Raw genomic sequence first — 21,757 nt, forward strand, 5'->3', positions numbered from 1 at the left:
TCTTGTCTCTCTACATTATACTTTTCCTGACAACGACAAATTTATGCCATTCTTCTATGTAACTCCGTTCAGGATTGAAATCACGTGACTTCCGGTCTATACCGGAAGTTCGTATATAATAAATCGGAACCTTCATATCTGGTCTTCATTTTCATTTATCTAACACCATTCTCGAGATTCAAGTAAGACAAACAGTCAAATGAACGGACGAGAATGGGAATTTATAGGTTTACAATTTTTTTTAAATTACAGCTCAATTAAATACGTGAAAAGTTTTTGAACTCAATCAAAATTACGAAAATATTTAATTAAATTATTGGGCTACAATTTGAAAAAATTATAAACTTATAAATTTCTGTTCTTCCTTACTTTCGAAAACGGACTGGATAGATAAAAGTCTAGATTTCAATTCAAAATTTATCGCTGAACAGAGTTAGATAGATGATCAACACGACTCCATTGCTAACAGAAGAAGAATGATATGGTAAGTCCGAGAGAGATGGACCAGCGGGTCCATTTAAATATTTCTTTAACCGTTTGTTAGAATGTGTTGGCGATAGTGTCATTTGCCCGTGGTGGATGTATGTACTGTACATAGTACACTGTCTTGTATTTGTAATCTTTGCACAAGTATTTTAGCTAATATCTGTGAAATACAAATCAGATGAGTCAAAAGATCATACTGTAGTTATCTGATAATATTTTTGAACCCGTATCTCAAACAAAGTGTAAATTATGTCAGTTAATTGTTGTAATATGTTGTAATAGTTTTGGTTTAAACAGAGAAGTCGTGAAAGCCTTGTCTATCGCCCATGACATTTGGGAGAAATGCTTCAGTTCGAAAAGGGAAAGATGGACCATTTTCATATGATAGTTTGATACAGAAATAAGCAAAGTTGTATGACAAACGTCAAACTACAATGTCGCATGTACAGTAATACCTTAATGATAAATAAATAATAAATGTGAATAGTGTAGGAAATGTCTTAAACTAGCAAACCTAAATAAAGTTTAAAAAAAATGTAATCGTAATATTTAAACTTGACATAATTTTAATTTGGCATAAGTGCTTTTTATGCAAAAAAAAAACACTTAAAATGTGCTAAACCGGACAATAAAGTTTTATTATTAATGTTTTGTTTCATTCCTATTCTCGTACGCAGGTCTATCTCTTCGGTATAGCATGGCCCAACTAACCCATAGTGATATGGGATAGGTGGCCCACTTGTATATTTTTTGTCAATTATTAACTAAATTTGTTTATGTGTCTTTCACATTTATACTATTATTTATTCTTAGCATATGTCACCAGCATACTATAGTACAATTTTTCATCGGTATTGCTATGAATAAGAAAAATACAGCAATTTTTTTAAAGGGGATCCATCTCTCCCGGATTTATTATACAAGGGGGCAAGACAGTAAAATAATTGAAAACATTGTGACGAAAAATTGCAGCCCGGCATGTCACAATAAATAATTTGCTCGTTTATATTAAAGGAGCATTAATTTCAGGTAAAACTAGGAAGACATCAAACGGCTTTCTCGCAATTCCTAACGCAGATAGTCACCACGAAGCACCTCTTGCCGAAAATGAATCGTTGCCTTCGTTAGAAGATCTCACTAAAAAAGTATCAATTATTCTCACCCAAATTTTCAAAATATAAAATAAAAAAATAAAAAAATTAATAATTCTCCTTTGTATGACAACAATAGGTGCACGAAGACCAGCCAGTTCAGAACGGTCCAGCAATCTTAAAAGATACGGCAGCTGTCCAGGATGGGACCAACTCGCCTACTGTGATCGTGACGAGTGCATCTGGTGAAAAAACTGTTGTCAAAGGAAAATCGCCATCTCCCACTGCTCAGGTGTGATTCTACGTAAAAAAAAACAAGCTTCGTGTCGGCCTCGTCGAGCAGTAATTGTATGCTGAACATACACACGGTTCGTTTCTTTACAAATTCTCTCCCGCCATTCGATGCCGAGTCCCAAAAAAAGCACCGTTTAAGGTGTACTTTATCCGTCATTTTTGGGACGTGTCCAAAGCATGATGCATGATTAAAAAATTAGATTATTTTAATATTTTTACTTTAATCCTAATTCGGAATTTAACGAATATTAAAATTTGGAAACATTTCAGAAATATATCCTTAGAGTAATAATCCCTGAGATCCATATTTTGAAACTATAACTCAATCTAGACAAATCGCTAATTTAAGAAATCGGAATGTTAAATGTTAGGCTTTATAAGCCAAATATAGGAAAGATATAAAACAAACGAATTTTTAACATATATTTTTTAATGATTTATCTTTTTTATGGTCTTTCAGTTAAAATTTTTATAAACATTTTCTTTAAAATTCTTCTTTTGCGTGACGTCCCTTTTCATTTTTCAAGAGTGTATTTTTGTTAATTTACAGTAAAAATTCGAATTTTTCTTTAAAAAATTTGCAGTAAATTGCTTCGAATCGTGTAAAAATATAATCCGAAATACAAAGGTACAAATTTGTATGACAGTATTGAAGTTATTAACGGTATTGCCAAATTTCAACACGTTTATAAAATTAATATTCACGAAACTAATTAATTAATAAAATATTCATATATTATCTCTCAATAATTAATAAAATAAGATAACAATTATAATATAACATTATTATTATTATTATTATTATGATTAATTTTGAATTTATTATAATTTATTTGTCGAATGTAAAAAATGATACCCATGTAAAGAATAATTTTATGATATGTATATAATATAATTATTATCGCTGTCTTTGACAGTATTGTAAAGTCACCATTAAAGTTCAACCATATAAATAAATATATATATAGCTTGGCATTAGATCAAATTAGAGATAGGTTTATGCACTCTCATGATAGACAAATTAGATTTACATTGTCTGTTTTTGAAACATTCACTTTGATACCTTTATGGCAAGATTTCCACTCTTCTTCTTATAGACCTTAAATTGTTACGCCCGATTTTTGGGTTCCAAAATTAAAAAAAAAAAAAAAATTCTTGCCATTCTTTAGAAGCTACACTTCAATTTAAGAAGGTGGAAAATTTTCTTGCTGAATATTCCCAAAAGTCATCAATAATATGTAAAAATAACAAAGCAACAGTTTATATTTTCATTATATTTTAAGAAGAAATATCTTTAAGAACAATTTAAAGCGGATGTATGTTACTGTGCTATATATTTTTCTGTATATATATATTCTGATTTTATGTAACTGACGTCAATTGTTTCATCCTCTTGATATATCAAATTGGTTTATTTAACTGAATGCATCTGAGATGTTTGACTAAAACTGTTTAATGTTTGAGAAATTTATAAGGTAGATTCCATTAAAAAATATAGAAGAAATTGAGAATTAATGTATTTTATTTTATTTTATTTTTCATTTTAATGCCAAAAAATTATTATGTAATAAATTAAACTGCGCTTTGTTTGGCAAATTGTGTAGGTATTAATCGCTTCGTTATGCAATTTTACAAGTATCAGGCAATTCTCGTGAAATTAATGTTATTTATTGTAAATAAAAGAACAGTTAAATGTATGTATAAATGATGTTTTTTCAAATATTTTCCGTGTTGCTTCTACATAATTTTTGTTATATTCGTATAATATAAGCCGTCTATTTGCACATATATATGTTTATAAATGTATATATTAAATATATATAAATATACACAATGTTAAAAAATGCCATTTTAAAATTATGTATAATTTCCCATTCTCGTTCATTCTCTTTCATATGTTTAGATAATATATTTTTGAGTTTTTTATTCGATAAAAAAATAATAATAATAATTTTGATAATTATATATTTTTCTGCATAGTAAAATGTTTAGATTTATTATTTTATTGTTAAAATTTATATAAATTTTATTATATAATGGGTGTTCCTATGTAAAAAAATATGTACAGTACGTCTACTGACAACGTCTAGATATATTTAATGATATTTGCTGTGTTTTATATGGATTGTTTGCTTATCATAACTTATTATATATTGTCGTTATCAGTGATTGTGAGTATCGTAAATGGAATTCCCCCTTCATGACTGGTGGGACCAAAATGTGTGAAATACATTTCTCAGCACTCAGAATTCTGTCCTTCGCACTTATTTATGTATATCCTATTGTATAATATACAGCTTTTTATACAGCTTTTTGCACAATTTATGTAAAAGTTAATTCTTGAAAATAAACATTTTTATTCAGATTTAATAGCTAATTATATGTTATAATATAAGTTGAAATTATTTCTTACCAAGTGTTCATTTTCGCAAACAGGTATCGATATTTAGAATAATCGAATTAAATATTTAATGAATCTTTTTGAGATGATCTCGTGTTTTAATTAAGAGTTATAATTTTTAACGTGTTAATTAAAATTGCACAGACGGGATATTATCGATAAAGGCTTTGTTATGTGTTGTATGCAGCTGTAGAACACGCGACATCTGTTTCCATTTGGATACAAACTGAAATAAACAATATAGGAAAAGTCAATAATAATATCTGTGATACAGGAAAAATAATAAAGGGTAAATAAACAAAAACAAATGATTCTTTATTTATCAGTAATTTTTTAATAACTTCTAATAATTATCGGTACTTATTGCAAAGTATCAAAATTAGTGATAATTTTTTATAATATTTAAAAATTTTCCCAACATATTTTGCAAAAAGATATTGTTTAGAAATAAAATAAAATAAAATTCTTTCAATTTTGAAATGAGTTTATATAACAGAACAATGCGAAACAGTAGAATTTACTCGGATTCTCTGATTAATCCATCCGGTTTTTATACAGTTCTTCTGAACTTAAAGGTGTAAGAAATTCTTAGACTAAAACTTTCTCCTTATTTTATGAGATTACTAAATACATCTATAATATTTTCTATACGTTGGCTTAACAACATTTTTCTTTTTTATTCCAAGAAGTCAACAACAAATTGACTTAGACCATCTTTAATTTTTTTTGCTATTAATTTGTTAACAATAGTCCTTACTCTTACGAAAAAAAAACAATTTTTAATCTAAATTGGATAAAATCAATGAAGAGAGGATCGACTTTTTGGGATAAAAATCGTATAAAAAAGAAGCTATCAAGGCTCTTAAAAATCGCTATATTAAACATTACTGTTTTGTCGTTTTCAAAATGTCTGAACTAAATAAAATATTGTCTTTACGATTAGATAGGAGAACGTCTTCCTTATCGAATGTAAAGAGGAAATCGTATTTAGAGACTATCCTGGCAGAAAGCCAACGATGACTGAAATCACTAAACATACTTGAATATTCACTAGATAATTTACTCTACATTATTAATCTGTGCATTTATAAGTTTATGTGATTTTAAATTCAAAAAACGTTATTTTAATAATTTGTTTTAATTCAGAAGTAATTAAGGATATTTCTTTTTAAAAAAGTTATTTTTTATTTCCCTAATATAAAAAATATATATTTTATAGCCAAAATATTCAAATATTATGATATAGACATAACTAATATTTTTTAAAATATTAACTCTCTTTATCTTAAGTACATCTGTAAAGGCATAAAAAGACATTCAACTTAATTATTGACTACCTGTTTAAGTGTAAATCGAATGTATTTTTTGTAGAATGGTATCGGTTGAAGAATCAATCGATTTTAGTTCACTGACTGTCTATCCGCAGCAACAACACGGAATCGTCAAAAACATTTCTACGAAATGTAATACGGAATTTATCGACGAAAATTACGAAATATTCTTAGATTTATTTGACTTAAAGAATCAATATTTAACAAAATTTCTTTAATTATCCATGATTCCACTTAACTTGAAAATATAGATGGATAAACTATGGAAAAAATCTCTGGAAAGCAAATAAGAAACGGTTGGTTATCATAATTTGTTTCAAAATGTGGTGAGAAAATAAAAAAACATTATCTAAATTGTAAAATATTAGAGACAAAAGCAGCAAAATATCAAAATTCTCTACAATTAACGCGCAAATAAAAGCATATTCTTATGCTGTGTATCGCTTATGTCACATACGAGAGTGTGCTCTTATGTGTGTCAGCTTGTTTTGGTTTATAAGAGAACAACACTGGTGGGTCATTATAAATTAAATGTAAATGTACTGATACAGTATTCAATGGCGTATCTGTGTTAACCATTATTAAAAGTTTTAAAAATGCTTCCTATAGTATAAAAGTTAAAAAAAAAAAAAAAATAGTGAGGTTTTTAGGTACTTTTTGAAATATAATTCCCATTTTGGATCATCTATTTCTCGATGATAAGAACAGAGTAAATATAAGAAAGTTTGTTGTAATTAAAATACTTTTAGAAAAAACTTTCTTATTTCTTGGTAACGTGTAAACGAAAACATTTCTTAGATATTCTAATATTACAGTATATTTCAAATGTTTCTAAAATACTATTTTGAAAATAGAGGGAGGACTTTACAAACACGAAAGCAATTTTATAAATCGGCAAAATAAGGCCTTTAAGAAATAAAGGTGTTATTAACGTAAGTGTCATTGATAAGACAGATATCCGGAATTGAAGTCTGTCCTGACATTCCTTTGGGATTTTTATTGGTAAATCGGAATTTCTACCTTCTGTCAGTTATTTAAAATGGTTGAAATGAAAACATCAGGTAAGCGATCGTAAGTGAAAATTTTCACAAAAAGAAAAAAATGTACATTAAGTCATATTTTACGTTCATTTGTGTTTTCATGGATGGTGAAAGATCAGGTTAAATCTCACTCTTAAATCAGCTAACTGCACTTCTCCAGTTATGGGAAAAGCATGACTTAAACGTTTTAAACACATTTTAACGTTTTTATGTTATTGTGAATGATTGCCTAAACGTTTAGACTGCAGGCAATCATTTTCATTACCTAGAGTAGAGCATAAATTTACGCAAAATTTTGTTTTCAGCCGTATCTGCTGACAGGCAACTTTAGCGTATAATGAAACCAGTGATGCCAAAAATGAATTTGGCGGGGAAATTTGTATTTATATCAACAGATCCCAGATTTACTGTGTCTAGAACAATTTAAATCTACACAAAACCCACCGAATTTATGGAACAATTTTTTCATAAATTCCCATAAACGTGTGACCAATCCCATTCAGTTTCGGTGTGATTGTTCATACGTTTTGTCGTCTGTAATTTTTAAATGGAAAATATCAGCGAAGAATATAGTGTATATTTTTCCTCTCAAGATAAGAGTTTAAAAAAAATAATTTTTCAAATTTCGGAGAAATTTCAACAAGAATTATGTATGTTGATTTATTAAAACCCAAATTAAACCCAATTTTTTAATTGCTTGTTTAATTTGACAATACGATAAAAATAAATCAAGAATTCTCAAATTTTCATAGTTACATTTCTTATAATAGATTCTAGAAAAACTTTTTTCTAAGTTAAAAGTAAATAAATCTGTAGAAGGTTGAGAAACTTTTAAATAAAGAAGGAATTTTTTAAAGCAGAATTTAAATTTTTGAAAATATCTTTCTATTCTACAATTAATTAAATACAAAACAAGAAATTTACTCCATATTTTTATTTTTATTTTTATCTGCAAACCACTCTTAAATAGATCAGGAATTGGCGTAGAAATCTCACTTTGTAAACATAAAAACTATCGACCAGTTCAAATAAGCGCTTACAACACATTATTTTAACTTAAATATTGTTAATATTTTAAATAAGGTATTTTTGAAACAAAAATATGCATCTCGTAAATTCTGAATTTCATAAAGGGAGACTATCAGACACTTTCTGCCATCTGTTGTCAAAAATTTAAACTAAATATGATTCAAACCCCTTTACAGTGAAATTGTTTCCTGTATACAAATAAGATAATTGTCATCTTTTTTCGTATATTATCTGTTCTATTTTAGTCTTTTATCAACCTTTTCAAAACGAAGTTAAAAAGAAATTTCTGAGCATTTCTTTTATTTGCAGCAATTTTTTTAGAAATTTAAACTGAGTTATAAATTTTTGAGTCGTATTGTTGTTTCTTTATATATATAATTAATTAATTCAATAAATTTCATAAGTAACGAGCAATTATTTGTCACAATTCCGGGCCGCAATTTATTAGTTCTTGATGCAAAATACTGATTTTAGTAGTGTTTTGATCCTGTACATCATTCTTTTCCTGTTAACAAGAGAGTTATGCCGGTGTTTGCAAAGTAATTAGTATAAATGAAACAAAGAGAAGCATCGATATCACACGGACACAACGTGTTACAGGCGAGAACTCCGAACAGACACTGATTCGAGTCCTAGTGTTTAGTACAAAACAAAGAAAAGAGTCTTTTTCAAAACTATAATAAGCGTGATAATTGTATTTACTTTTGTATTATATTCGATTCAATGAACAATATTGCCAATCTGTATAACTTATATAAAATAGAAGTATATAGGGAAAAAACAAACAGACATTCTAAGTCCTTTGACATATCTGGATCAAATTTTTCTTAAACACTGCAGAAAATATTAGCTACCATAAGATCTGAACACTTCAGCCCTAATTTTATCTCATTAACTTCTAAAGTCGTTGACCGATCCAGACTAAATTTAACAGTTTATATCTCAGTATCACAAGGACCAAAAATTTTGTAATTTGGCTGAGATATTTCTATGTATGAAGCAATGATGCAAGTTTAGAGATTATAAGTGAAAGAGAGAAAGAGTAGGTATGGTTCTTATCTGAAATAGGGTGGCACTTAACCAAAAATTTTACTTGTTATTGGCATTTGTATTTTTTTATACTCATCCCTACACTCAAAATAATGCCTTTGCTGTTTTCTAATTTTTAGAAATTATAATTGAAAATTGTCAAACTTTCTTCCTAGTCCCCTTAACCTCCTGTTCGATTACCGGGAAAGCCGTGCAAGAGCTTTGCCAAACTTTTGAATCAGGCCAACAGACGAATATAAAAACGAATAAAAATTTACTAAAATGCTTTGATCTTTTATGTTGCTTAAAATATATTATGATTAGCTCTCGTCAAGATATCTAGTTTATTATTAACTTCCATTTAACGAACTTTGCATTTCTAAAGAAAAAAAAAATGTTTTTGTTTTCCTTCTGTAAAAATAGGACCTATGCATTGTACTCTTAATTTTTGTAAATCTTTTGTAAGTTTTCTCAGCGATCTTTCACATACTTTCTTCTATTTATTCTTTTGCATAAATAACGTATATTACTATAGGAAACTCTTACAATGTTACAATTTTTACCTTTGTTTTCAGAGAAATTCTGTTTGCAATCTTGGCTAAACTTCCCTCTTGTTACAGTATTCTTAAAAGTAATTTCCTGTTTACTGCAACAGTATATTGTTAATCTCTGCAGATAAACCAAACACCTTTTCTATCAGTAACAGCGAACTAGCAAACACTAATTGATAGTGGATTGCCTTTCCGATATTTGTCATTAAACAGACAATATTTTTCTCTTTTATTTTTTCGAATGGCTTTCTTCGAATCTTTCCTATGTATTGCCAACAGAAATGGTATTTTCGGAATATAACGGATTTTAAATTTGACTAACATCTCGTCTGATTTGCTTAAATTAATTTAGAAGATATTAAAATAAATATATATTTATTTTTGATAATGTTTATATTAGAATTAAAGAATTTTTCGGGTGTTTTGTTTGTTAATTTGTTATTTAATTGTTTTATCTCTTCTTTTCTTTATCGGTAACTAAGTATTATGAAAGCTTTGATTTTTTCTTTGTTCTCTTAGAAGTCAAATTCATTCTTTAATCTCTTTTGTAAAGATTTTTATTATAGTTTTTCCTATCTTTTAAGATACATACTGCGTGTATGAACTTACCTATCTTTTTAAAAAGGTTTGTTATTTTTTATTTCTTTGAAGTTTCAATTCTACTTTTCGAAACTCATAATAGAGATGGGCGATAATCCAAAATTTACTACCGACATTAATATCGATAGGACTTAAGACTATTAATAGCTCTTTTAGTATTTTTTTTGAAAAACTATCGATACTATTGATGGTTTCTGTTAAGAGCACAATTTTTCTGGGATAGGATCATAACAACAAAAAACTATCACTGACACGAATTAAACGCTTTTTTCAGATTTATATACATATATAAATTGTTTCTGTACACAAGAAATAATAATAAATGAAAGAGTTTTTTATTCACAAAAACTTATGTACACAATGTTTCTTTGTTTTGATCCGTTCGTATGAAAATGATTTTGAATCAAATTATTTAATTCGATTTTAACTTACAACACATTTCCTGAGGGCTAACCATTCCTGTAATGTCAAATTTGACATTAAAATACGTCTCTCACCCACTTCGGGTCCAACCGACTCCTTTTTTCGGTAATTAAATTACCAGTCTTAGAGAAGAGACGCTCTGAAGTGTGTGGCGGGACTTATCCCGCCACACACAAGTACTTCATTTCCAGTTTGGTCATCTCAGGGGCCTGCCAGCCATCCAATATCCCAGCAGATTTTCTAACTTCTCCATAAATGGCAATTGAATACTCCCGCGCAAAGTGAGAAGCAAGCCACAATATATTTCTGTAGAATATTGGCTAAGTATACAACTTCTTATGATAAGGCCAAATGTCACTTTTTTCGTTTTTCCTGGGGGTTTTATTTTATTTTTTTTCTTAGGCTTTTTATCATAAGCCTAAGTTCAGCGTTTGCTGCTGACAACAGAGAGTTGCAATGTGTGGTGCTTGAGAAATGTAGCTTTTTAAAGCTTGAATCCATAATTGTTGTTATGGCCAGGAGCTTTGACTCTTTCAAGCAACCGGATCGTTTGTTTATACTATACATTAAGCTATCCTTCAGCTGTACAGCCATAGACGTAGTAATAGTAACATCTCGTATAGAACTCTGCATGCAATTGACAAGAGGAAATCAGCTTGCTACCGATAACATGCTTTTCTGCTGAAACTTCGCCTGCCACTTGCTTTAGAGGCTCGAACAAAACCACACATTCTTTCAGTGCTTCTATGTCTGGTTTGCAGGTAACTGGAGGACATTCCTTTGAGTTAGCATCTGCGGTAACAACAAAACGGTATAATGCAATAAAGCATTCCAATATTATAAACGTGGACTTCCAACGGGTTGAAACATCCTGTTTTAATTTGAGAACGTAATTTGTTGAAATACCACTAGCAACTGCTTCTCACGCAGCTTATCTGTGACTTTTACAGAATGTTTGAAGTGGGTGATAATGCTTTTTACTTGAGAAATAGTATCTCGAAGTGCCATACAATCACCTATCCTATTGCATCATTTGCTGCAAGATTTAGTAAGTAGGCAAAGCAATAAAAATGGCGATTTTAGCCAAACATACACTGTGTATCCTGAGCAGCTTTAACAATATTGCTACCACCATCTGTCACATTGCACACGATCCTTGACTCAAAGATATTCACATTTTCAGGATTTTCACAATTTCCGCTGTAATATTGTCCTCAGTGTGTTGTACTGCCATTGTTGCTACAGGCAAAATGACAGAGTATATCCTCTTTTACAAAATAAGCAATTAAGCTGAACACTTGGTCATATTTAGGTTTATCAGTCCAAATGTCAGTTGTCAGTGTCATCCAAGTTACATCTGCAATTTTTCTTTTCAAAACTTCCTTCGACATTTTGAACTTTAAATCCAGCCAGCGAGTAATTGTTTTTCTGCTAGGCACTTCCATTTCAGGAAGCAGTGTTTTGATCAAGTAGCAGAAGCCTGTAGATTCTATTGTGTCAATTTGCATTTTTCACCGGGTGCTTGCCCTCTGGTGTTTAAAAACAAACTATTTTATCTTGTTGTTTGGATCATTCTTGTGTATTGTCAGCAGTAAAGATGAATGGCAATAGAAAAAGAAAAGCTTTCTTTTGCGTTCCAAATTGCAATTTAAAGCCACAAGGAAGCCCAATATAATTTTTCGTCTATTCTTACATGAAACAGAGATGATTGTTCGGAAATCAAAATTCGGAGCTCATGAATATAACCGACCAAAAGAGTGGTTTTGACTGTTAACAATTGGCAGAAATAGTTTTCCGATTGTCCAGCTTTACATGAACAAGTTATGCTGTCAATTTTAAAGGATTTTTCCTTAAAGTTTAAAATGCAAGAATTTTGTGCGACACGGGGCCGGATTTAAGCAGTTCGAAGCCGTAACTCTTGTGTGATGCCCTTACCAACCTTTCACAATTTTAGTAGTTAATCATAAGAAGAAAAGAATTAACATAAACATATTAATTTAAATACTACACAAAATAAAAAATAAAATATATTTTGTTGGTTCGCAAAAAATATTTTTATTACAAAATTTGAGTTCAATTTTCTTTATTGTAGAAATTTTTCAGACCCCCCCTTAGAACTCGAACAACAGCTTACATAACTTACTTGTAAATCTGGCCCTGATGAGATAGATGTCAAAGCTGATGTTTTAAGATTAGGGCAATTTATACGAAAATGCCCAATCCACTCAATATATTAAGTAATAACGATTTCAACAAAATTTCAAAAGACTCTCCAAAAGAAAAAAATATCTACGTACGAATACGTAATTACTACACTAAAAACCAGTCAGTTCAATTCTCAACATACCACGTGAGAAGGCACGATCACGTGAAAAACTGAGTTGTTGCCAACTTGCAAACAAATGACTATTGTTAATTGTCCTATACAATAATTATTTTTTTCAAAAGTTTAAGTAGTTATAATTTAAACATTACACGCAACTTCCTCAAATGAATTGTTTAAAATAAAGCGAATTTGACCGGGTGGGAGCGGTTAAGGTGGCCTACGGCTTGGAGGATCTAGGACCGAATCCGGACAGGTCGAAAAACTTTGGGAATTTTTAAGGGGGTGGTCTATCTGGATATACCAAAATTTTGAGCATTCTGAAAGTTATAATAAGAATAATAGGCTTATCTCTAGCACTAAACAATAGGTAGAAACGTTATTTGGTGTGAATAAAAAAGTATGGACTATTATAAACCCCATTATTTCTACACATGAAATATATTATAATGAAAAAGTATTAAAAATTTATGATAATAATTCAATTTTTGTTGGTCTTTGACAGGGCTTAAGTCCTATTAGTCCCTATGAAGATTCGCCCTGTACAAACTGCATGGTATGTACAGTATGTACACAATACTGTATGCTGACTGGGTACTGCAAGCTTTTGATACAATCTGGCCGTGTTAAATGCTTTGAATGACGTCATGCGCGCGCACTTGTTTGCCGCGGCAAATCTCCACACGAGCAAGCGATCGAGTTCCCCCAAGCATCCCACTGACTTAAAACGGCTAGCCGCTAGCTGCCTAAGTAAAAGCAAACACAAATGATAAAAGAGTTTACACTTTAGAATAAATTATTATTGGCACATTTGTTCTCATATAAAAAGTATATTGACAGTCGAAACTTTCTCTTAAGTATGCGGCGGATGCTAAGCAAGCCCAGAGAATCTGCCCTGAGTTTACCTATCGATAGTATCGATAGTACTATCACTATCGCCCATCATTAGTGGTACTCCAACTCGGTACGCATAATGTTTTAAGCAGATTTATGACTCGTGTTAAATTTGTCAGCAACAGCGTGAATTGTGATTCTTCTGCACTCAGGATTCTCTTTCACTGCATCAGTTGCTCTAGTAGTTGGAAATCTGGAACAGATGTTGTTTCCATTCTCCCTTTCATTCTCGAATCTTTATAGCCACTAATACACAACCTCTTGACTGAAACAAGAAAGCTCATTATGATGAGAATCATAGTGAGCTTTCTTTCAATAATAAATTTCAGCTGGTTACACTCCCTCAGCATTCAAAAGATAAACAACCCTACACTGTTTGTCAGTGGTGATATTCAAAAGTGGTGCAGCCATTTTGGAATCATACTGTCAGGTACAGATGTGGCATTACGGTATATTGTCTACTCAATGCATGCAAAAAAAAATCATTATGGTCTACGGATTATCAAATTTTATTACATACGAATTGTAACGGCAGTTATTATAACATTATACCGTATTTATTTTTTATTGTCCCTTTTATGATTTGCATTGTCTCTGCTTATTCAAACATTATTCATTTTACGTAGGACGTATTTTACTGTATTACGTATTTTGCTGTGAACACAGAGAATGATTAGCTGAAGCATTTTCTGGATGTCATTAGCGAGAGGAAATGTTGCTAGCAAGTAATTAACAACGAATCTAGATTCGAGACCCACGAATTTCTTGTAAGAACGTCTCAAAGAACCGGAAAAAATAACACGATATCGATGACTTAGAAGGCGTCATCCGCGAAATGTGCAACTGTTACAACAGAGTATTGCAGCAGCAATCTGTCCAATTCTTACTCAGTTGAAACAAAATATGTTGAAAATACTAGACTTATAGTGTTTAGGATTTCAGTTAACGGCACATAGTCTACTATAATGTTACTCTATTCCAACAATCATTCAAGGTATAACGAGCAACTATACTATGGCTTCGTCACAATACCTGGTAGTAATTTTTAATCATATTTTTAAATTTAATTTAAAACACTGTATATGCGTTCCACTTCAAATTAATAGTGTCTTGCCCCTGTACTTCTCCTGTTAGCAATAGAGTCGTGCCGGTCATCTGTGTAACTTCATTCTGGGAATGTGTTTGAATTGAAATCACGTATTGATAAATAATTGTTCCCATTTTCAAATTTATTAGGGATGCTGAAGATAGGGTTGACAGATTGGGGTATTGGCCTCATCACCCAGCTGCCCCATTGTGGACTTGGCAGAAACCATAATGAGCTTGCTTAGTGCCCACAGCGCATAGTTTTAAAAAATTAAGTAAATAAATATTAATGCTTGTCTAAGTATTTACTATTATTCGCTCAATTTTATGGACAGGATTTTGGATCTTCCCGTAATTAAGTGGATTCATAATATTCAGATAATTTTAAACTTTTCGATAATTATTAAGGGCGTAAGACATATACATTAAATACCGTAATTAAAGAAGCTTGAAATAATATTGTTAACCTGAAGCACATTATTGTCTTGTATAATATTTACTTACTTGTTAATAATTACCGGTTCGCATTAGTTAATGTTTAGGCCATACATATAATCTTCTATTATACAAGTTTTAATCTGTTATAAATGAGTAACAATTCGATATCTCAAGCTACAGTCTTTATTGAAATAAATTAAATATTTTCACCATGTAAAATAAAAATCTGCCTGATGAAAATATTATGTCACCTACAAAAACAGCGATGCAAACTCATTCCACGAAAACTGTAACGAAATCAATTCAAAACAATAAAAATTTTATGCTTGTTTATTCGTAACGTATAATTGTTTAAAAATAATTCGGGTTGAACATGTGTATAAATTTTTAGCATGGCCATTATTATTAAACTTAAGTTTTTATCCAAATAAAATAACTTTCAAATTAAAGAGCTAAATTTTTTACTTAAGTTTTTTCTTAATTAATATTAAAATAACATCTGAACAATATACAGTATTGTTGATCGCAATTAAAGTATTCCTATCCAAAGAAATTCGGCATGATAATATTTTACGACATGCGAGTAAAAATTTCGGTAAAAGAAATTGGTACCAAAACTCGCTACTGTGGCCCTTTTGGTGTTGCAAGCAACGAAAAAGCACTTTCATTTATGAGGACACTTAAAAAGTATAAGGAGATTTCAAGTCGAAATCACGAATGACGTCATGAGCATGCGAAATTGTCCAGCTCCATCTTTGTGGTTTGTTACGTTTTATTTGTTTACATGCGCTTTAGCTGGAGTTCTTGTGTCATTTATTCGTCACGAATATCTTCATGGTGAATTGTTGTGTAATTGGGTGTAATACACTCAAGAACAAAGGAACGTCATTTTTTAAAATTACCGGCATTATTTGTCATTAAAGACTCTAAACTGAGGTTCAATAAATCAGATTGCTCATAGTTATCGGTAAATGATTAGATAAACTTTTGCATGAGTATCATAAAGTGTGTATAAGCCGATTCACTACTTCACAAATCCTTTTGTTAATATCGACAAAATAAAGTTAAGTAATTTAACAACTGCAGATTTTAGTTTGAATAGATAATGATTGTGTTCTATGTTCTAAGTTAACTATTAATATTTTTGACCTTTCAATTTGTTTTCTTAGTGTCTGCTTGTAGTAAATATACAGTAGAGTTAATATTAAATTGTTAAGAAAAAATAATCGCTTAGCAGATGAAGAATTAGAAATGAATTTTGAACCAATTTTCCTTCCAGTTTAATTTACATAAATAAAAGTGTCTGTATTTTTTAAGATATAAACCAATAATGTCCATTGTTCACTTAGAAATAACTAAGTTAGGTCATTTTGGTGAGCAATATTAACATTTCTTTAAGATGCTACTTTTTACAATGATTTTTTTTTTTTTTGCATCAGTAATAAATAAGACCCATCAGTGGCCAAGCCATGTTTAGGGAACGGAACCCCGTTCCCTAAACATGGGTTCGCGACTTGCCAGGATGAACTGGCCACTTGGAGTTTCTCGGGTTTAGAGTCTTTCGAGTTGTTCCTGACAAGTTCTTATTTATTATTATTATATATAACATACCAAAATGTTAAGTTTTTTAAATAATATATTATTAAAAAGTTCTTTTATCTCAAAAAAAAACATTGTTCATTTTATGATGAGTCATCACCAGACTCGAGGAAAAGGGGGGAGAAGGGCCGCACTCAGAGGTATAGCCCTGTTAGGAGGAAAAAGAAAGAAGAGGTAAAGTAATAAGGAGTGTTGAGAGAAGGTGAAATAAAGTGGAATAGGATAGTGTGAAGTTAGAAACCGGAGGTCCATGGGACCATGGGCGCCTAGCATCGCCTTTAATAAACAAAGCAAAGTACAAAATTGAGTAAAAATACAAAAGTTATACAATACTTAACCGACATATACAGGGGACAGTACAACAGAAATGGCGCGACAATGTTAACTATATACACGCGAAGATAACATAGAACACTACGATGTAAAACAAATGACAATAGGTAATCAAAACAAAAGGTACAATGATGTAAGACATTGCAGAGAGGTGGCTGAGAGAAATCGCGACAAAATGGTAGTAAACAAACAAAATGGTAGTAAACTATAGTGAACAACTACAGGTGGCATTGGACAAATACATTAATCGCGTGCAGAAAGCAGATACATGGCGACACACGGCAGACACAGGACACACAGAACGGGCTCTGCCAGAACATTAGTACATAATAAGACAGAAGTTGGCCGTGAAAGAGTCCAAAACAAAGTCAGTTTAATATGCCAATGTCCATGGCAAAAGTCTTTAGTGCATTGAAGATATTTTTATTGCTGATCATAGTTGTGTAGTTGCATGGCCAAAGTTCGTTTTCATTTTGGACTGCAGAGATAATAGTCCTGCGCTGCCTGCTGTAGAGCGGGCAGTGCCAAATTATGTGATTTGAGTCTTCGACTTCCGTGGGGGAGCAGGGACACTTACCGTCCGTTTTCTGTAAGAACCTATAAAGGTACCCGCGGAAATTTCCATGACCTGTGAGCAATTGAGTGATTTGAAAGGACGGGACCAGGTGCTTGTTGTAGCGTCTCTGCAGAATGTTTGGGATGTAGGCATGTGTGGTCCTGCCTGTAGTGCTACGATCCCACCTTTCCTGCCAGATGCTGAGGGAGTGCTGGCGAATGTTCGTAGTAAACCAAGCCACCGGAGTAACCTCGAAAGTGTTGTTTCGTAGCCAGTTTGGTGCTGTCCGGGCTAAGAGGTCCGCCCTCTCGTTTCCGTGCACTCCTGAGTGCCCCCTCACCCAGGCAAACTTGAGGTGAATTTTGTCTTTTAGGTTAAGAATAATACGTACACTGTCATGGACGATCTTCAGCTTGATATTGAGTTTTTTCAATTGTAGCAGTGCCACGCGACTGTCACTGAGAATTGTGGCGCTCTTGATGTTATGGGTCGCCATATTGTTGGATATCCAAAGTAAGGCTTTGCAGATGGCGAGCGATTCTGCCTGATTCACAGTACAGTGCTCTGCCAACCTATACCTGGCCTGATAGACTATGCTTTCATGCTTCAAGACCACGACAGAACTGCCTACACCAACATCGGTCTTTGACCCATCAGTGTAAACACAGAGGCCTGTGGTGGCTGCCGGACTTTCAAAGGTGAACAGTTCCTCGATAGTTATACTGGGGTGGTAGAAGTAAGGCTGCGGGCTATAATCTAGGTTATACTTGATAAGATGATCAGAGAAAATGGATAATGTAGAGTTGTTCACGAGATGATTTAGTACACTATTAAAGCGGTCGTTGGTGATTTTACCGGTTGTCAAATTAAGTTGCTGGAAAACCCAGACTTTTTCCCTGATTACGATGTCTATAGGAAGGATGTTGGCGATAATCTGAAGAGCGTCCGTTGGGGCGGTCTTATAGGCTTTAGTAATGGCAATTAATGCTAGTCTCTGTGCCGACTGGAGTTTACGCTGGATGTGCACTTTTGCTATGGCAGTACCCCAGACTTCTGACCCGTAAGTCAGAATAGGTTCGAGAACCGTCTTGTAGAGCAGCCTGCACGCATTGCTCCCGTACCCCCACCTGTTACGGGCAATGCTGGCCAGAGAATGCATCACTGTTAGGGCTTTCTCATAGGTATAATAGATGTGAGGCTTCCAAGTTAGCCTATTATCCAGTTGTACGCCAAGGTATTTTATTGTATCTTTATTTTTAATGCGGATCCCATCTAACCTGATAGATGGGCCTTTACGAAGAGGGGTGGTCCTGGGAAAGACAATGCAGCAGCATTTTTCGTGATTGATCTTAAGTTTCCTGTTCTGGCACCAGGACGAGATGTCTTTTAAAATATTGTTGGCCCTTGCTTGCAACACCTCTTGATTCCGATGAGTAAGTGCAAGGACTGTGTCGTCCGCGTAGGCTTGAAGCCTGCAGTGATAGTCTGCAGGGAAAGAGGAGCTTAGATCCAGGAGACTGTTGTGCATTATATTCCACAGAAAAGGCCCGGAGCGAGAGCCCTGCGGGCAGCCCCTATTTATGTTCTTAGTGAGGTAGGTGTGGTTATTGCTACTAACACTGATCTTCCTGTCACTTAGGTAGCTGTTTAACAAAGTGTAAAGGTTTTTAGGGCAGCCGGTGCTTTTAATGGCGTCGAGAATTGCAGGCCACCAGGCGTGATCAAATGCGCCCTTAAAGTCAATTGCAACCAACATCGTATGCTCGCCTCTTTCTTTAGCCTTCCGAATAAAGTTGACCATGTCGTCCAGAGCGATGATAGCGCTCTTCCCTTTTCTAAATCCGTATTGGTTATTGTTTATGTAGTTGTTTTTCTCACAGTGGTGCTGCAACCTATTGGTCAGCAGCCCATCCAGTATCTTACCAATGACTGGAAGGAGGGAAATTGGTCGAAAGTCTGATGACTTAGAAGGATTGCCGGTTTTTGGGAGAAGCTTAATGGAGGCGGTTTTCCAGCAGTGGGGAAAATAACCCAGCTGCAAGCACTTGTTGAATATAACAGTAAAAGTTGAAGGGATGTCATCACCAGACTGGGTGCCAACATTATACATGAATTTTTTAAACTCTCTTCGCCCTGTGTTACGGCTAACGGGAATCTTAGCCAAGTACAAGTTCAGGGTTGTCGATACTCGAAAGTCCGTACCCCAAGGTTCGAATCTATTCTGGGATATATGTTCGTTCTTGCTCCGCACTCATCAACGTCCTAACAACAAGGGACCAAGTAACAAACTGTCTGAACCTACCGGTTCCTCTCGTATCGCGCAGGATTACTATCGCAACGACTTCCGTTGCCGCGGCTAGGGGTCTTCTGCCTTAGGGGTGTTTAGTCATAATCCCACGAACAATAGCTTCGCGCCACTAGCCACTCGAAGAAGCACATGTACCAAGTGTCCGTTACACCCTGTGGGCACTAAGAGGGTCTCTTTTAGCAAGCCCATTATGAATTCGGCCAGGCCCACAATGGGACGGCCGGGTGTTGAGGGACAAGGGCCAACATATCGGACAACCCCCTGAAAAATCCCTGGGAATTTTAAAACCAGTCCGGATTTGATTCTGGTTTCCCAGAGCGGTAGATTGTCACTTTGACCACTCGGCCTCCGGCCATTATACACGAGGTATGAGTGGCCACAAGCCAACTGCATATCAGGAGCGTTATGAAAGACCACAAAATCAAGAGATTTGTAAGATTTCATTTGTGAAAGAGTGTAGTATGTAATAATTTGTCGTCAAAACCAAATAGTTTATGATGTCATCAAATTTTACTTTAAGCCACAACTCTGTCTACAACGAAGATGCTGGCTTCGTATGGATCAACACCCTGCAAAAGAAGCAGCTCCTCGTCCTGTCAGAATAGACCACCAGAAAAGAATCTTTTAAAATTTTGTCCATAACATAAAAATACTGCAGTTCTATTAAGTTTTTAATTAAAAAAAGCCGTCAAATAACAAACCACGAGCAAGCTAAGTAAGCGGAAGCTAGTCCACAAATATAGAGAAGGGTCAGAGCAAGCATGCGACCTTGAAACCTCTCTATATTCTATTGAGGACATGTTTCAAATTCGACAGCCTCAAAAGACAGTATCGTACTGTTCACGAGAAGTTTCAGAAGAAACTTCATTGCTAAAACCTTTGTATAGAACGACTGTTTTGCACAATAAAACGCTTGTTGCTTGTAGCATCAAAAATGCCTAAGTAGTGAGTTTTGGCACTAATTTTTATGGAAATGCTTTTCGTATGTCCTAAAATGTCACTATAACGGATTTAGTTACATTTTGAGTGATAAATATTTCCTAGACCATGGATCATAATTACTATAAGGCCTAGAACAAAAAATATTTTATTTATGTCCCAAGTACTCTCCTCTTGCCAAAATGCACTTTTGTAGTTGCTCCTTCCAAAGATCAAAAGCATCACGCCACTCATTTTCTGGAATGCTATCAAAATACTCTTTTAATATAGCTTCAATTTCATTCTCTGTTTTAAGTTTGCAACTCCTCAAATGTTTTTTGAAATCAAAGAATAGCCAGAAGTCACACAATGCTATATGGTGGGTGTTGAATGACTTATTAGCTTGAAGGAAATCGACAGCTTTCTTGGCAGTGTGTGATGAAGGATTATCGTGATGCAAAAATTTGAATTTCAAATTTTCAGTGATTCCGGAATTCTAAGAAGACAAACTATAGTGTACCAATTAGCCGTTACTGTCTTCTATTCAGCAAGCTTAATTTATTTTGCCAGACCAGTGCTACTGAAAAAAGAAAAAAAAACAACACCAAACATTGCTCTCTGCCTTTTGACAGTTATTGGAAATAGGTCATCTTTATGGATCCATACTTGACTTTCTTGACATGTGAGGCAGGCACAAAATGGTATGTATGTCTCATCACCCGTGATAATCTTGAAAATAATCTAATGCCCCCATAGCTTCAACATTTCCGGAGTTTTCTTAGAGATTCTGTCACTCTCTGACTTTTGGAAATCTGTCAACTCATCGAGACACTACTTTTTTTAAACCGTAATTCCTTATGCATATTGTCTGAAACTGCAGAGGCTTCAATCTGTAGTCTCTCCTGTATTATTTCATTAGTAAATCTTTGGTCTTCTGCAATCATACATTGAACAGCAGTTACATTTTTAGGAGTCATTGCTGTTCATGGTCGCCTTTCACGTGGTTTATCATGGAAGGAAATATGAC

General features: G+C 33.2%; 2 protein-coding genes across 2 annotated transcripts in view; one reads left to right on the forward strand and one right to left on the reverse strand.

Moving 5' to 3' along the window:
• The window catches only part of LOC136968163 (uncharacterized), a 71,233-nt gene extending 66,985 nt beyond the window's left edge, over nt 1–4,248 (forward strand). The window contains exons 6-7 of the mRNA XM_067262126.1: nt 1,516–1,631; nt 1,717–4,248. Of these exons, the coding sequence (XP_067118227.1) occupies nt 1,516–1,631; nt 1,717–1,875 (275 nt within the window). The 3' untranslated portion in view covers nt 1,876–4,248. The remainder of the gene's footprint in view (nt 1–1,515; nt 1,632–1,716) is intronic.
• The window catches only part of LOC136968173 (uncharacterized), a 206,447-nt gene extending 186,560 nt beyond the window's left edge, over nt 1–19,887 (reverse strand). The window contains exon 1 of the mRNA XM_067262144.1: nt 19,803–19,887. The gene's annotated coding sequence lies outside the window, so the exon portion shown is untranslated. The remainder of the gene's footprint in view (nt 1–19,802) is intronic.
• Between the last annotated feature and the right edge of the window lie 1,870 nt (nt 19,888–21,757).

Source organism: Centruroides vittatus, unplaced genomic scaffold (genome assembly GCF_030686945.1).
Source record: "Centruroides vittatus isolate TY-2023 unplaced genomic scaffold, ASM3068694v2 contig_1408, whole genome shotgun sequence".
In the NCBI taxonomy this organism is placed as follows: domain Eukaryota; kingdom Metazoa; phylum Arthropoda; class Arachnida; order Scorpiones; family Buthidae; genus Centruroides; species Centruroides vittatus.